This window comes from Trachemys scripta, chromosome 2 (assembly GCF_013100865.1).
Source record: "Trachemys scripta elegans isolate TJP31775 chromosome 2, CAS_Tse_1.0, whole genome shotgun sequence".
NCBI classification, from domain to species: Eukaryota; Metazoa; Chordata; order Testudines; family Emydidae; genus Trachemys; species Trachemys scripta.
The window spans coordinates 178024513-178042667 of NC_048299.1; the positions used below are offsets into that span (position 1 = coordinate 178024513).

Here is an 18155-nt window from a genome sequence, read left to right on the forward strand (position 1 = left end):
GGAGCCCGGGAGGGGAAGTGCCCGGCCGGCGGCTGGGGTCCGGAGGCAAGGGGGCTGCCTGAAGCCCATAGTGCTCAGGCAGCTCGGCTCTTAAACAGAGCCAAAGAGTCAGGGGAGGAGCAGAGCAGCCGCGGGAGGGAATGTGCCCGGCCGGCATTTTCCCGGACATGTTCGGCTTTTTGGCAATTCCCCCCGGACGGGGGTTTGATTGCCAAAAAGCCGGACATGTCTGGGAAAAAACGGAAGTATGGTAACCCTAGTTTAGAGTACACAACGATCCATCTTTTTCTAAGCAGCGAGCTTCTCCTTTGGTCAAAATGGAACTTTGTATAATGGGATTTGTAGCCTCTGTGAGGCACATTTTTATATTAAATATAAAGGCAACTGCAATCAGCACCATTTTGTCAAGTTAGATGCAGCTGAAAGGTTGTATTTAATTTTCCCTACAGATGGTCTGATTAACTTCCATTAAACTTAGTGGAAAGTCTTTCATTGATTTTAGTCCAAGTTGGATTCAGCCCATAGTGACTGTTTTCTTCCCATCTCTCTCTGCTCCATATATTCAGTTACAGAAGATTTTGTTAGGGGCATTAAATATCATAGCATCTGTTAATTGTCCACATTCAAGGTTACAGCAGTGTTTACACCAAAAGAATAATAAAAATAATAAATGAAGCTACTTTAAACTGTCATTAAACCTATTCTACTGTAAAACTAGACTATGAGTAAATGCTTGAATTATAAATAAATCTTTCCAGGTTTGGGGCCTAATTTTCAATACTATATGTTCCAAAACATTATAGATGATTTCTTGTAAATAACTTAAAATGCATCTCAGATATTCACAGATTCCAATGATATCACAGATGTATATACACATGCCTTATTTTTTTAAGTTAACACCTTTAAAATTATTATTGAAGAATAAGTTAGCTCTTTCTTGTGATATTAAATATCCTTACCATGCATAATCTATACTCCACACCTGCAATTCCACTAACAAGTCTGCAGATCATGCATGTCTATGCTTGTATAAAGTATTTTAAAGTCTGCCATTCCTTTCTTTTGCCCTTTAATTTTTCTAATACATTTCTTTATTATTATTATTGTTATGCAGAAAAAGCAAAGAACAAAGGATCTATCCCAACTATTTCATTCATACAGTCCTTATGATCATAAGGTAAGAAAAAAATACACTGGCAGTATTTTTTGTTTAGAACAATTTCAAACATTTAAGATAACTATCTTGTCTGATCAGCAAAAAGGTGAAAGGGAATGATGAAGATCTTGAAGTGTCTCTAAAGTATCTTAACTTTCTTTTAATTGTAATATGTTAAATGTATAGGGATATATTTGTTCATGCCTAAGCCTGAAACTAAATTTCTGGATTTGGTATTTGTGAAACATACAGCTCTCACTAACCTTCCAGAAATATAATATATGGATTTACAATGAATCTTATAAAAATCAACACTTGTTGTATTTGATACATTTTTTAAGCTTGTTTCTCTTGAGTATATTGATTAGCTCGTTATGCCCATTAAGCCTTGAAATATGTGACACTAATGGATTACCTTGATTCTGGAGGTATGATTGGAGGAGGTTGCTTTGTTAATAGAAAGCCTGCTGGACATTCTGAGGAAGAAAATACACCTAATAATTCATGAGTTTGTTCCTTTAAGCATTTGTCAGCAATATGTGATCTACTTTTGTGGTGGTGCTGTATTGTGAAGTGCTAAGTATTTGTGCAATTTGGAAAATATTGGAATTTTTAAGAAGTAATAGTGAGACATCTGTCTTGTCCTGCTAGTACGTTATGACCCTGTGTGGAGCAAATAAATGTGTGTTGGAAATAGAGCACTCTTTCTTGAATAACTTCATGCAGTTTGTTACTATATTTCCATACCAACCAAATACCTCGAGCATTGACAAATTTTCAAAAGCATTAACAGTGATATATAATTATTAAAATTATTTTCAAGTTACATCCTTCACTTTGAAATATCTTTTTTGTAGACAGACTTCTATCATTTGTATAGTCTGTATAGTGCAGATGTTAAGGGCTGGTGGAAATTGACAAATGTTATGAGTAAATTAGTGACAGGATTTCTGATGGGAGTATTGCATTTTAAAGCTGGAGCAGTTTAAGGTAAATGTAATAATAGGTCAATTAAGATCTAATAAAGAGAAGCAACTGAAGAGCCAAAAGCTTTGATACTCTTCTTCTTCTTGTCTAAATTCTCCTGTGCTAAACACTTTTTTTAATTCATCGCACAAGGAAATTCCATTATTCTTTTATTAGCACTCTTAATGGAGCTTGGCCATTTGTAACTCCTGCTGCCTTCCTGTTCATATCCTTTGTGGCATTATATCAAAGTATCCTCAAATGATTTTGGCTTCAGTTGTGAAGACTTATACACTCCTTTACAAATTAGTCATGAAGCGATGTGGAACTGAATATAAATGCTTAGATATATTTCCTTTTGATCTTTGTTTTAGGACCTTTAATAAATTATTAAAAGTAACAGAATTGCTTGATGAGTGATTTTTAAAGCTAACAAGGTTTACTCTTTTGGCACTTTCATTCTTGCTCCATTTATGCATGTGTGTGCCTGAAAGAGTAAAAGGAACAAGAAAAGAAATGGAAGTGTAAGGGGAGACTCTTCCCTCCCCATTTTTTAAAAATTCTGCCTATGAAGGTTTTCTTCAGTGCAATTCTCTCCCCGTTGGCAATGGGCCTAGAGAACCAGCTGCAAGTGTTCTGGCTGCATGCACTTAGTTTCCAGTTTAACCCTTCATTCTAATATCCTAGTTTTTAATTTTAATCACATGAATCCAAATTGTATGGATAGTTCAGATAAATCAGTCGTAGTTCAAAGCCAGAAGGGATCATGTAGTCTGACCTCTTATATCACAGGCCAGCAACACCATCCAGATCCAACACGCGACACCCAACAACCAACTGCAATGTGATTCAAAACTCTACTTTGTAAATGAAGATTTCAATTTTACAAACACTAATTGCTGCACTTAAACTAGGGTTGGATGAAATGTGAATTATGAAAAGTATATTTTTAAACATTACCATATTTAAATTATATTATGTGACACTAATCTACAGTTTTCAAGTGAAAAATTTAATTTCTAAAATGCATCATTTGGTAAAAAAAAAAAAAAAAATCAAATAATTTTATGTGGAGAACTCCCCAAATACTTTGCTTATTAAAAGGCCACTGTGAATGATCCTATTATTGACATGTGCTTAACCTCTTCCAGAATTTATAATTTTACATAGCTTTTCTAGAAACAGATTTCACCAAATTCTCTTTTTTTAACTGTTTATATAGGCCTCTGTGGAGAAATACAGAGATCCATTTCTGGGCAATTTATTCCTATTTCTGAAATACTTGCCTTTGTGCCTGTGTTTATATAGGGCATGGGTCTTAAAGATTTAAAATCCAGCATTCTTGGTGGCTGAACACTGACTGTTATGTCATCTTTTTGTTTTAGGTGCATTATCTTGTTACAGCACTACTATTTCTGCAATAGGATATATAGAAATAGATAGATATTCTCCTGAGACCATCATAAACATGAGATGTGTTTCTCAGAAGGCTATCACAGTAAGCAAAGCTTTAAATAAATTAAACTTAAAAATTAAGGATTTTTCTTAGTTCTTCAGCTACACCATTCTCACTTAAAATATTTTATTGAATTTAAAAGCATGTGTTGACAAAAAAGAATGCCATTGAAGCCTTTACACTCTGCATTTTAGTGATTCAGTGTTGTACTGAGAAAAAGCTTTGACTCTCCCATCTGTAGAGAATGCTTAGCTTTTCTAATATTTTTCTCACAAATCATACTTGTCCTTTAAAACTACTAACCTTGCTGTTAAAAGATGTTAAAGCAGTTGTGATAATAGTTTGATGGGTCAAAACTACTTAAATTTGGCAAGCTTTATATGTTCTTCAGAGCCCAATACGCACAATGTGTCCAGATTCAGCACTACAGAACCTGGCATAGTCCGTGTCCTTTTTTGTTGTTGCAGGGTAAGCCCAAGTTTCGTATGGTCACACTAGCAGTGATTAGGGTGACCAGATGTCCCGATTTTTATAGGGACAGTCCCGATTTTTGGGTCTTTTCCTTATGTAGGCTCCTATTATTCCCCACTCCCATCCCGATTTTTCACACTTGCTGTCTGGTCACCCTAGCAGTGATTATCCCCTCACTAGAAAAAGATATGTGGTTTATGGCTCTTAATATGCAGGGTGCCTATTTTCACATAGACATTCATCCAGCCCACAGACATTTCCTGAGGTTTACAGTCGGCTCACAACATTTCCAATACCCAGTTCTTCTCTTTGGAGTTGCCACTCCTCCCAGTTATCACCAAGGTTTTCTCCATTGTGGCAGCCTACATCAGGCATTATGGCGTCCTCATGTTCCCATATCTTGACAACTGGCTCCGGGCGGCAGAGTCCAGACATGAGGCCCAAGTTTCAAGCTCCATGTTGCTCAGCTTCCTTTCTTCCTTCGGAGTCAGTATCAATGCCAAAAAATCTACTTTAAACCCCACACAATGCCTAGACTTTATAAGGGGCCACCATCAACTCCATCATGGCATGAGCCTACCTACGACGAAACAGGTTCCAGAGTCTGCAAGAACTCATAACTCGCGTAGTCAACAATCCTTTGGTAATGGCCAGGATTTGTCTATCCCTCCGGGGCCACATGACCTTGTGCACATACATCACCACCTTTGCTCGACTTCACCTTGGCTGCCTCCAGATGTGGCTCCAGACAGTTTACTCGCCCAATCATCACACCATGGACCTCAAGCTAACAGTTTAAGGTAATCTCATCCCTCCAATGGTGGTGGGACCCAGGTCAGATCTGCATAGGGATTCCCTTCCTACCCCTCTCCCCGAACAAGACTATTATCACCAACGCTTACTTCCTAGGATTGGGAGGGTACGTGTCCGAATACATGCCAGAGGGAACATGGACTCCTTGGAGCGCCAAGCAGTAAGGAAGGCATGCCAAGCCTTTCTTCCACTCATCTGTTCTCATCATATTCTCATCATGTCAGAAAATACCATGACTGTGCTACATCAACAAATGTGACGAGACTATGCTCAGAAGCAGTCACCCTTTGGAACTGGTGCATCCCCTACTAGATTATGTTATTTGCCCCTTATCTTCCAGAGACACAGAATGTTATTGCAGACTCGGTCAGCAGATAGTTCGTGGTAGACCACAAGTGGGAACTCCATGACACCATTCTACAGGACACCTTCAGCAAATGGGGAACTCTGACCAGAGACATCTTTGCCTCCCCATTCAATAGAAAATGCACCTGGGACACCACTCTCAGGGTGATGGTCTTATCCTCCCCTGATCGGACCAACTCAGTTACACCTTTCCTCCTCTCCCGCTCCTACCCCAAGTGCTTCACAAGATCAGATGAGACAAAGCGACAGTCGCCCTGATCACACCCTACTAGCCCAGACAATTTTGGTTTCGCATCCTCCTTTGTACGTATGTCTGTGCCCCAATCCCTATTCCTACTCTCCTTGATCTCCTCACACAACACAACAACAACATCATCCATCCCAATCCACAGGTGCTTCACCTCAGAGCCTTGTATTCGGATGGGCATCTTCTCTAGAACGGGCATGTTCATCAGACGTGCAGAACATCCTCTCCAGCAGCAGAAAGGACTCCACTAGGTGCTATTTCCGAGCCAAGTGGAAATGCTTTGGCAAAACACAATGGACTTTCCCTAGAAGCAGTGGGGATTCCCCTCTTCCTGGATTACCTCCTGTCCTTACAGGCATCAGGTCTTGCCCTCAGCTCTCTCAAGGTCCACCTAGTGGCAATTAGCGCCTTTCACCCCCTGGTGGAAGGACACTCCATCTTTACCTATTCGTTGGCTGCTAGGTTTTGGAAGAGCCTCATCAGAACCTTCCCAGCAGTACAACCCATTGCTCCCCAACGGGATTTCAACCTGGTTCTATCTGTACTAATCAAACCGTCCTTCATACCGTTGGCATCATGTTCTATGGCGCTCCTTTCCATGAAGCTTACTTTCCTTGTTTCTGTCACATTGGCGAAAAGGGTTGATGAGCTCAGGGCCATGACATCAGAACCTCCTTTCATGACTTTCTGTAAAAATAAAGTATTCGTGAGCCTGCATCCCAAATTTTTGCCAAAGGTCATCTCCCAGTTTCATGTTAATCAATCTGTTCACTTACCTGCTTTCTTCCCGAATCCACACGCCTCAGAAGAGGAACAACGACTCCATTCTCTCTATGACCATCAGGCCTTGGCCTTCTGCCTGTGGAGGACAAAACTGATCAGGAGATTCCCCCAGACTGTTTGTCGCAATAGCTGAACTGGTTAAAGGACAGGCAGTTTCCACACCACATATCTCTAAGTGGATTTCTGGGTGCATTACCCTCTGCTATGAATTATCTGGCTTCCCAGCACCTGTAGGCCATAGGGGTGCTGGTACATTCAACGAGACCCCAGGCTTCAACCATGGCCTCACTCCGTGACATACCACTTCAGGATAATTGTAGAGTGGCCATGTGGATCTGTAATTTTGATTTGTTTACTCTGGTTTCTCTTCAGATCATATAAATCTTTCGCCTTTTACTTTGAATTCATGAGAAAATGCCTAAAAACTAAAAGAATAACTTAATCTAAGAAAACATTTTCACAAGCATCTTACTGAAAAAGTAACCTCCATATAGTTTCCTTACAAACTGATAGCCAAAGTACCAAGAGAGATCATAGAAACAATCTTTTTATTTGAAAAAAAAAAAACATCTGGCATAATGAAAATATTAACACCAGAATTAATTTTTGAAAGAAACTTGTGAAAAATAGGAACATAGAATTGGAGCATTATATATAGCTAACGAGCGAGGCTTGCATCTTTCAATAATCCATGCGGTGCTAGAGTTCTAGCATTCCCTGATTCCCCAAGGTTCTCTGTCTTCTTCCTCCTTGTTAATTACAGACAATGTTAAGAGTTTCGCAGCTTACTGGCCTTAAAGAGTCCTCTGTTTTACATATGAATGCTAGGAGCTATCTTGTAAAAGAAATGATAGTCTTACTTTGAGTACCCCAAATCAGATACTGACTTTTTTTTTTAAATGTTAGATAAGCCCCCTTTCAGAATTGCTATAAAACAGCAGGCAATGATCCCATCACATTTAAAAAACTTTCTGATCAGAGAATTGGTTTTTGCAATGTTAATTGTTTGTTTGTCTGTGAGTATGCATATACAGCATCACTTCCATATGGATGTGCAGATTGCATTTCTGAGGCAGAATTTTAAAAAGGCAGTTTCTTTTGAGAGACTTTCTCTTGCTTCAAATTTCTCAGATAATGATTTGGATTTATGACTTTGGAAAATAACAAAAATTGCTTTCCCTGGCTTCCATTAATTCCAAGAACAAGCACTGTACTATATCAGAAGGCTACCACAATTTGTGAGGCCTACATTACAAGCTGTAGTTCAAGTTTCCTAATGCAGGAGTGCAGGTGCTTTTGAAGTGTTCTTCTGGAAAATGAGACAGTTGGGTTATTGTTGACTGGCTTGCACAGAGCCTTGTACTGATGCCTGAAAAGAGATTTCAAATTTAATTTAATTGATCATATGTCAAATATGACCAAATATTTGTGGAAAAAATGCTCATTGTAACCTCAGAAACAGGGCATTGGATTGGTTCATTTTATTTATTTGTTTGTTTTTCATGCTCAGCATTGCTCTTTGGAGCAGGTTACATAAGGCTGTGCACTTGTGGTATGTTGTGAGGCTTGAAAGAAGAAGACTGAAGAAGGAACACTTGAATGGTCTTGTGCTAATGGCACACTTGAACACTGCTTGATGGGGAAAAAAATCTTAAGGTCTGAAAAGCTGCTACTTTTTCTTCACTTAACTATCAACTGTATCCAAGTTCATTCTCTTACCATCTGAAACCAAAAACAGCAGGCAAATATTTGGGTTTTTAGAAAGAGCTGTTCAGTTTCTAGGAGCATACGGAGTTTGGAGGCAGTAAAAAAAGGTAACAAAATATTACAATGGAGAGACTTGCTTGTTTATTGAAAGGCTTGCTTAGAAAGAAGACATGTGCTGCCCTTAATTCAGTAATTGAAATCCACTTACATATATGTCTTGCATCCTAAGTTAATGTGAAAAAATATTAGTTTGCTGTTATCAAATCAGTGGTTGCTTTTGTTTTGCAACTCTGATGAATACCAATATATAAAAATATGCAGTATATCGTTGTTTAATGTTATGATTTAAGACTTTGCCTTAACAATTGTTAACACTTCATCACAAAACATGAAAAGAAAAGAAAAAAGACTCCACTACCTCCTGATAACCGAGTTGTTTGGGATTACTGCCTCAGTTTTCAGAGTGAAAAGTGGTTGCATTTTGTTCAAGTATGACAGATTTTTATTATAGAAACCATGAAACCTTACTAAAAACTGTCCTGTCACCAGACATGCATTAAAAACAGACAAGAGAGTAAGCAAAGGTAATAAAATGACAGAGAAATATTGACTTTGAAGGTGTCTAGTGAGCTACCCCAGTTAGATGTCTTATTTAAATATCGTAATGATTTTGAAGAGAGTATAAGTAACATGCTAATGAAATTCATAGATTTTACTAAATTGGTACTTACCCCAAACCAACCCCTACAGAATGAAAAATAATATAGAGAAATCTAAAAACAATAATACAATGGGCAAAATATTAATAAAAGAGTTCAACACAGAAAAGTATGTGGAAAAATAACCCAGAACACACATTCTTATGGGGCGGGAAAACCTGAAAGGTAGTAATACTAAAAGAAATCTTCGTGGTGATAGTGGACAGCAAATTATTAGACATGAATTTGCAGTGTGATACTGCAGCAAAATTAGCCTCTGCAACTGTTGCTTGCATATTCACAAGCATAATTTTATAGAGCACAGAAATAATAGTCTTCCTCAACATGGCCTTTTGGTGCAGCTGCTTCCAAAATATTGTCTTCAGATTTGGACAGCTTGTTACCAGAAAGATATTGACAAATGGGACATCCACCTTCTTGCCTTTCAGTTGTTACCATCAGAAACATCTGATCCCATTTGAGTTTTGTAACCATTATTGTTCTGGTGTGCCTTGGCATAGCACTACCCTGTCTGTTGGTCACAGCACCACCTACGGGAGGAAAGGAAGCACTGTATATGGAATCAACGCAAAACAACTTGTTCTCTCAAGAGAACAGTGTAGATGTAGCTTCTGTGCCACGTCAGTGACCAGCAGAAAGACATAGGGATAATGATGGTTGTAATGGCCCTGATCTTGCACCATTCAAGTCAATAGGAACTTTGCCATTGACTTCAATGAGTGTATGATCAAGCACTAAGGGTTTTTTATACTGGCTTTTTATGTAGATTACCTACCCTAAAAGCCAGCTGTGTGGATGTGATAGACTAGTGTTTTATCCATCCCACCCATTTCACTGGAGACTGCAACTTGCAGTTGTTCACAAAATCACAATAAATCTCCCTGTGTTCTTGTGGAAGGTTAAATAACATGTCAAGTTCACTGACATTAGCCAGGTTCTGTATTCCTTTATTGCCAAAGCATTTTAGATAGTCATTTTACAAATTACACCGAAGCCACATATTCCATTAACTTTCTAGTTGTCCTGTTTACTCCTTGTTTTTAAAATTGTATTACTTTTTTTTACGTGTGCTTCAAAAAACCAGGTGTTTTTCCTCTGACTTTGTGTCTCAGTAATAGGAGTGCTAGAATGGTGATTGCCTCACCTCAAAGCTCTTCAGCAAACCAGGCCTTTTTGCATAAACCCTGGATGATATCAAGTAGCAGCACAGAAGATATCTTGCAGGGCCCTGTGGTGTTTGCAAAATAAGACAAATTTTTGTGCCATGTAGGTTAGCTCAAGCTCCAGAAGCATATTATAAACCCTGTGGAGAACCAGATGTCATAGTTTAACAAATGATTGGGTTTAATTACATCTTCCACTTCTATAGTTTGCATTCTTTCCAGGGAAAGCATTTTCATAATTTTCATTTTTGTCTTAACTTCTGCTATGTGATATATTCCGTTATGGTCATGAGAGAGTGTAGAAGAAAGTGTTCATTATCATACAGTAAAACAACAAAAGCCAAAATGATTATGAGAAACTATTGGTTTAGTCTGTTTCAGTAAGTCTGTGAAAGGAATGCAGATAAAAACTGTTCTACACAGTAAATAAAGTTGTATTAGACCCTTTTCTACGCTTCCCTTAGACCACTATTTTAATATGAGCTCAAATGCTAGACTTTAAAACACACCAGAGGATGTAGTGTCTGAATATTCCAGCCAGGAAGAGACCTCAAAAAGTCATCTAGTCCATCTCCCTGTGCTGAAGCAGGATTATGTACACCTAGATTGTCCCTGACAGATGTTTATCTAACCTCTTCTTAAAAAGCTCTAGTGATGAGGATTCCACAACCTCCCAAGGTAACTTGTTCCATTGTTTATCTATCCTTATAGTTAGAAAGTTTTCCCTAATATCCAATCTAAATCTCCCTTACTGCAAACTAAACTGATTATTTCTTGTCCTATCCTTGGTGAACATGGAGAACAATTGACCACCATCCTCTTTGTAACAACCTTTAACGTATTTGAAGACTGCTGTGTCCTCCCTCAGCCTTCTTTTCTCTAGACTAAACATGTTCAGTTCTTTCAACCTTTCTTTATGAGTCATGTATTCTAAACCTCTTATCATTTTTATTGCTCTCCTTTGCACTATTTCCAATTTGTTCACATCTGTCTTAAAGTGTGGTGCCCAGAATTGAACACAGTACTCCAGCTGAGGCCTCACCAGTTAACAGACACTCCCTGTTAATACATCCTAGAATGACATTTGCCTTTTTCTTGACAGCATCGCACTGTTGATGCATTCAATTTGTGATCCACTATAATCCTCAGTTCCTTTTCTATAGTACTGATACTTAGCCAACTATTCCCAATTTTGTATTTGTGCAGGTGATTTTACTTAAGTTTGTACTTTAAATTATCTTTATTAAATTTTATCGTATTGATTTCAGACCAATTCTCCAATTTATCAGGATCATTGAATTCTAATTCTGTTCTCCAAAGTGCTAGCAACCTCTTCCAGTTTGGTGTCATCGTCACATTTTATAGACATTCTCTCCACTCCATCATCCAAGTCATAAATAAAATAGTCGAGCACATGCTTAAAATCTTTGCTGAACTGGGGCCTCAGATTTTGACTAGGATGAACAGATTTTATTGACACTTGCTAAGAGATACAAAACTGTTATGTGCTTTAATTTAAACATAAGCTGATGAAACCCAGTTTTTCAGATGCATATTCCATCCATTATTTTTTAATTTAATTTCAACCACCACTGAAATTCATCCTCTGGAATGGAAGGTAACAACTGAACAAGAGTACACAGCAGCTATTCAGGAGAGGAATTTAGGAATACTATATCTATTTGAAACTGCAGGGGGATTTCAGATACATAGAGTGTAATTATTCAGCTTGACCAGGGCTAATGCCCCTTTACCTCTGAAAAATACCATGGGATCTTTAACAATTATGAGTGGTCAGTGTGTCATTTAAAAGATGAAAACGCCACACAGTCCCTTAATATGCCTCAGCATGACTGATCCAGGGTTGCTTCAAAAGGAAGCATGTTACTCATTGAAACCACTTCCTGCAGCAGCCTTGTTATTCCTGGGAAGTCTGTTCAAGCAATGACCAAGCTTGGCCCTGCTTTGTTTTTTAATCTGATAAAATAGACGAGGTGAGTGAGGTAATATCCTTTATTGGACCAACTTCTGGTAGTGAAAGAGACAAGCTTTCGAGCTAACACAGAGCTCTTCTTCAGTGCAAGCTCAAAAGCTTGTCTGTTTCACCAAAAGAAGTTGGTCCAATAAAAGATATTACGTCACCCACCTTGTCTCTCTAATATCCTGGGACCAACGCAGCTATAACACCACTGCAAACAACAAATCTGATAACCGTTCCAAAGTTCTTCAGTTCTGTTTTGAATGAAACATTAGGAATTCCAGATACCAGAGTCTATTATTTATTCAAAGGACAGGTATAATGTGCTACAGAAACTAAATTAGTAATCTGTCTTTCCTTCTTGGTTTCATTATTTGTCACCATTTTGATACTGCATATTAAAAGATCTTATTTATGTCTTACCCTAGCCTGGATTTAAACCTGTGTCTGAGAGACCAAAATTATCTGCTCTGCTTCTTAATTTATTAATTTCTGTTTTAAATCTTACATCAGTAATAAGGGCAGCAATTTCTGTTTTGCTGTCAGAGGAAGTTGAGGAATAGGATTGGGGGAGGCAACACAGGAAGCCCAGCTCTGGTCAGGGCCAGAGAATTTATTGCTACATGATTTCTCTGATCCTGTTTTTCTCCAGCCCACCCCACGGCAAACGGCCTATAGAGAATAGCCTATAGAGGTTCCTCTCACCATTAGGCGGGATTAGTGGCTTTAGAACAAGCTTTTCTCTTTCTCCAAGACCTGTCCTACCCAGTTACTTCTGCTGGGCCTGGGGAGAAGATTTCACCTATTAGAGGAGGATTATAGTAATTTCATGAACTGTCAGGGCATGAGGGGACTAATATATTACAATTATTTTCTTTGTTGTTGTTTTGTTTTTGTAAGGATTTTTAGGGCTTTTATAGAAATACTGAATTGCCCCAACGTGTGCTCCGAGAGAGAGCCACGTTTAGATTAATTGAAGGTGCTTGGTCTTCAACCTTTCGTCTTGTGTCTCACAACACGCTGCAGGTGTAATATCATGTTGCAGTACACTCTGGGGTATCCTATTGCTTAATTGTGTGCTTGTGGTATTGATATCCAGACATTCATTCTCAAATCTGGGAATTCCCGTAGGTACCAGCTATGGAGAGTATCACCCTGTAGCTAAAAGTATATACAACATTAAAGTAAAAGATGAATATCATACTGTTACCAGCAAATTATGGGGCTTGATTTTTATCATCTGAAAGTGAATTTAGAACAATTTCTGTTAATGTGGGGAACAAGTTTGTGTGTATTTGCTTTCCAATGCAGATCTGAAAAGCTTTTGCTTTTGCTTTTTAAATGTAGTGCTTGTTTACATATGTTTATTTTTTGTTTGCATATCTCTTCTCTTTTTTTGGATTGCAGCTAATCCTGCACGATTACTATAATGTATGCATAAGACATGTGCAGTATGTGGTTGTCCGTCTAAAGTGTCTGTGGAGGTGGTGCACATATGTAGAGCATATATGATGTATTCCAATTGTCGGTCTCGCCTGCACTCTGCCCGCTAATCTATCCTCTCCTGAACTTGTTCTAACATTTCAAATCTCTGAACAGTTTACATTTTTAAAATATTAGTCTGCCAAAAATGTATTCTTCTTTAATCTAAATATAGATTGTGTCTCCCAAAGTTACACTGTACTGAGGTGCACAATGGGAGTTCTGGACTTGTGGCAGGTTTAAATCCAATATTTTCTGTGACCCATCAGGACCAGAAATGGAAGCACTGTATCATTTTAAAGGGGAGAAAGAAAGGTTACCAGCTTCTCAGTGGCAGACACGCATTTTCTAGTATCTCATGAAGGCCCTGAGATATTGATCTTTAAAGATGTCATTTTAATGTAGAGAAATGCTATTTCAAGTCACCTTTTGATGTATTTTAAATTTATTAGTTTTAACGTTTCTCTCCCTCTTACTCTGGGTTTACAGGGGAAGAGAGCTAGGAAAATAGATTACTAAGATGTTTTTAAAACTCTCAGAAGCATTTTTCTAAAACAGTTTTGCTATAAAATATGATATATGCAGAATGCAAAATAGTTGCGTTGTGATGTAAAGTTTTAGTCAGCATACATGAATAACTCAGCCATGCTAAACTCCTGCTGACAAAACCTTAAAACCTTTATTTCACACCATCATGCATTTTTGAGAAAGAGTATGTGTGTACGTGTTGAGGGCTGTTGTACATTTTCACACAAACAGCATCATTTAAGAAGCTCACTTATGTTAAATTATTCTCTTTTAAGTGTCTTTTATTTTTACAAGATTACTTTTTATTATAAAACTTGCTTGCTCCAAAAACTCATCAGATGTAAGCCATCATTATTGTATGTAGCAGGCCCCAAACTTGTTTTCTTTGGAGTGCTTACAGAAAGTGTTTATTATAAAATCAAAGATTTGGGGTTATTCATAAAACCTGTTCAGGTGAAGACGCTGGATGCCAATTCATGTGTCAGAGAGACAGTGGCAGCTGCTTTGTAAATGTACGGCAGTATTCCATATTAAATCAAATGGGAAATGGACAGTTTGACAGATACTGTCATCAGTGCAAACATTATTAAAATCATTAAAGAGCCCACTTTTAATTTTTTATTGAACATACATAAGGTTTGCTTTGCACAGTCTTCCCCAATCAGAGCCCACAGCAATGAATATTATTTCTCCAGCTTTTTCTCTAACAAAGCATGAGCCGTGTCTTCCAGTTCCTTCGGGACAGTACAGCTATGTTTATGGCTTCCTTTACATATTATGGGTTAGAATTTGTGAACAGAATTTCCATTTGTGAGCACATCATTGTAGATAGCACTCAGCCATCTTTTCATTTTGATTGATGGTTCTCGTTTTGCACCATCTGGCTTCTGATAGGCTGCATTAATCATATCCTGAACTAAGAAAGGGTGGGCATAATTGTTTAGTGTGTATGTATTGTAACACCTGTTATTCACACACCCTGCAATAGAGAACAGTGATACATACATGATTTTTTGTGTATGCATGTGCGTGTATTTCAGTATTTATTATTGTTAAATCCCATTGTTTTAATTTTCTTTTTCTTTCTAATAGATTTTTATAGTAGTTGCCTTTCTGCAGCCCAACATCGCCACAATTTTGGACATCTGGGCTGTTCTCATCTCTCTGTAGCTCATGGAGGCGGATCAGTGTTTTGGCACTACATGATCTGGCCACACCCACTTTGCCCAAGCTTGCTGCTAGATTCTTTGCAGGAGCAGACTGTGGTGGTTTCTTTTGCTCACGCACTTACGCCTTCTATTTAAACTTTTTCTGCCTAGTTTTCTTTTTGGGAGTAGTAGGAGGAGCAGTATTCTGCCTCCTTCATGGGTTGTTAACCCCTCAGGATTTTAATCCTCCCCAAGTCTCTCCTGTAAGCTCCTCTGTCTCATATAGGCATGGCAAAGCAGCCAGGAAAACACCATGTCAAATCCCACTAGTGTTCTGTATGTGAGGCAGCCCTCCCAAGTAGTGAGTTGTTCCCAGCTTGCACCCAGCCTTCTGTCCCTATCACTGTTAGGTCCCAGGGCTATAAGTCAGACAGGCAGGTGGGGTCCCCTGTTCACTGACTCCAATGGGAGAAAAATGGACCAGGAACTCAATACAGAACAGGAGGAGACTCCAGAAGTGAGGAGGACCCTGACCACTCGACTTGGGGATAAATCCCAGGGGACTTCTGCAGGAAAAAGTGAGGATTCCCCTCCACACACACACACCGGTCTTAAAGTGGATTCTGAGCAGCGTAGGGAAAGGAGCAGGGCTTCTAGTCAGCCCCCCTCCCTCCCACCCAAGCCAACAGGAGGGCTCTGACAGTGAGTCGTCCCCCCGGCCCCCTTGCTAGGAGGAATGGGACCCACTAGGGGAGAATTCTGAGAGAGACTTTTAAGAGGGCTCCAGCCCCTAAGGAAGACAAGTCGCAAAAGGTCTCACCAAAGCTGCAGCAGAACTTCTGCACTCCCAAAGAGGCAAAAAAGGTTGAAAAAGCTAAAAAAGGGGCGGGGCACAAAATTCCAAGAGATATGACTCCTCTGACTCTTTCTCTTTCCCCTCCGCGACTGAGGACGATGAGCTGTGTGGTTCTGAAACCTGAGCAGGCTCCTGGAAGCAAGCAAGCTGAGTAAATTTTCCCTCTCAAAATCCTCCCCTCCAGCCAGGGGCGGCTCCAGGCACCAGCACACCAAGCGCGTGGCTGGGATGGCAAACCGTGGGGGGGGCGACCTGCCAGTTGCTGTGAGGGCGGCTGTCAGGCTGTCTTAGGCTGCTTGCCTGCGGGAGGTCCGCCAGTCCCGCGGCTTCAGCAGTAATTCGGCGGCGGGGACGCTGAAGGCGCGGCACTCGCGGACGTCCCGCAGGCATGCCGCCGAATCTGCGTGACCAGTGGACCACCGTGCTTGGGGCAGCAAAAACCATAGAGCCGCCCCTGCCTCTGGCTGCAATACCCCTTCACTCCTCCTTGGAGGAATTGCTTAGGGATGAATGGAACAAACCTGATAAGGGCAAGCATATTAATAAAAGTGACCTTTAGCTCTATAACTTTCAGAACCAAAGGGCTCTATTACTGAGACACCAAATGTTGATGCTGTTGTGGCATCCCTCACCAGGGATATGGTTATCCTCTCAGAAAGGGTGGTTTACCTTATGGAACCCACAGATAGAAAGATAAAGGCCGCTCTCAAAAAGGGCTTTTACAGCCTCCTTTGCCACCCTCCAAGCATACTTGACAGTTACCTGCTTTCGAGAAGCGTCTCTTTCCTGGCTGGAAGATCTCAAAGCCCTTAAGGACAGAGATCACCCTGACTTTGGCTCCCCCTTTTTGAAGAAAGTCTCCCTAGCAATAGCATTTGTAGTTGACGTCTCAATGGAAGCAGTGAGCCCGAGCCATGGCTTCCAACTCTATAGCCAGGTGTCATCTGTGACTCCGACCTTGGAAGGTGGATACTCAATCTAAGCAGGTCCAATGTGCATCCAAATTTAGAGACTCCCTCCTTTTTGGAGAAAAGCTGGATAAAGTGGTGGCTGACAGTGCAGCAAATCTCCTTTCCCCACTAAAGGCCCTCAAGGGAATATAGTTTGGCCTTCAGAGAGAGGTGGTCCTTTCACTTCTTGTTCTCACAGAGGTACCAGCAAAGGGACAAGAGATTCCTGAAGGGAAAAGAGTAGAATTGAGACCCCAGGGAGGGTCCAGAGGGACCTCGGTTCCTCTTACCCCTAACCCACTTTATGACAAAGATTGCCAAGGTCTCCACACAGATCTGAAACTAGGGGGCAGGGTTTCTCATTTCCTAGAGGAATGGTTTTCACCTGAGACAAGTGGGTCTATGAAATAGTGAGCCAGGGATACTCTCGAGCTGCGGGCTCTACTACGTCTGTTCTTCATCCTGTCACCCAGCTCCAATGACCCCGTAAAAGGCAATCTGATCCAGAATGAAATATTTCATCTTCTGCATATAGGAGTGATGGAGAATGTTCCCGCAGAAGGAAGGTTATCTGGGTTTTACTCCATCTTCATCATTGTATAGAAAGGCACAGAGAGTATTAAGTCATTCTTAACCTCAAAAGACTCAACAAGTGGGTAAAGAAAACAAAGTTTTGGATGGAGCCTTTGTCCTCTATGGTGTCATCCCTCACTATCCTGGGGGGACTCCTTGACTTCAATAGATCTAAGGTATGCACATCTATATACCCCCATCTGACTGTTCTGCAAAGTTCTGAGGTTTGCCTGTGGCAGGAAATGTTATCAACACTGAACACTTCCGTTCAACCTGTCCTTGCCCCCAGGGTTTTACAAAGATAGTGGTGGTTGTGATGGCCAGACTCAGGTTGCAGGGAACTCACCAGTACCCATTCCTGGATGACATCCTGATTAGAGTTCCATCACAGTCAGCAGCACCCAGGGCTATGTCTTGGACAATGAATCTCCTGCAGGCACATGACTTCATCATCAGTGCCAAGAAAAGTTCACTGGTTCCATACAGAAATTTATTATCTTGCTCCAGAGCAAGATTTATTATCTTGCTACCATAGCCCTATGCCTCCAACTGCTAGGACTCCTGATGTCATACATAGGAATCATTCCATGGACACATTCATGCATCAGAAGTCTTCAAGCCTTCATACTAAAGGAGTGGGACCACTCCCCAGAACACATGAAAGATCAAGTATGGATTCTAACACAGGTGTGAATTCCTTACAGTGCTGGTTAGCCCGCAACAATGTCCACAAAGACTTGCCCATCTGCCTTACAGATCCTTTAATCCTCGTAACTGATGCCAGCCTGGA

At 40.1% G+C, this 18155-nt stretch overlaps 1 protein-coding gene across 2 annotated transcripts in view; it reads left to right on the forward strand.

Annotated features, from left to right (window-relative positions):
- The window catches only part of CDKAL1 (CDK5 regulatory subunit associated protein 1 like 1), a 759057-nt gene that overhangs the window by 465731 nt on the left and 275171 nt on the right, over positions 1-18155 (forward strand). For both annotated transcript variants that reach the window (XM_034762410.1, XM_034762409.1), the window contains exon 13: positions 1118-1180. In XM_034762410.1, the coding sequence (XP_034618301.1) occupies positions 1118-1180 (63 nt within the window). The remainder of the gene's footprint in view (positions 1-1117; positions 1181-18155) is intronic.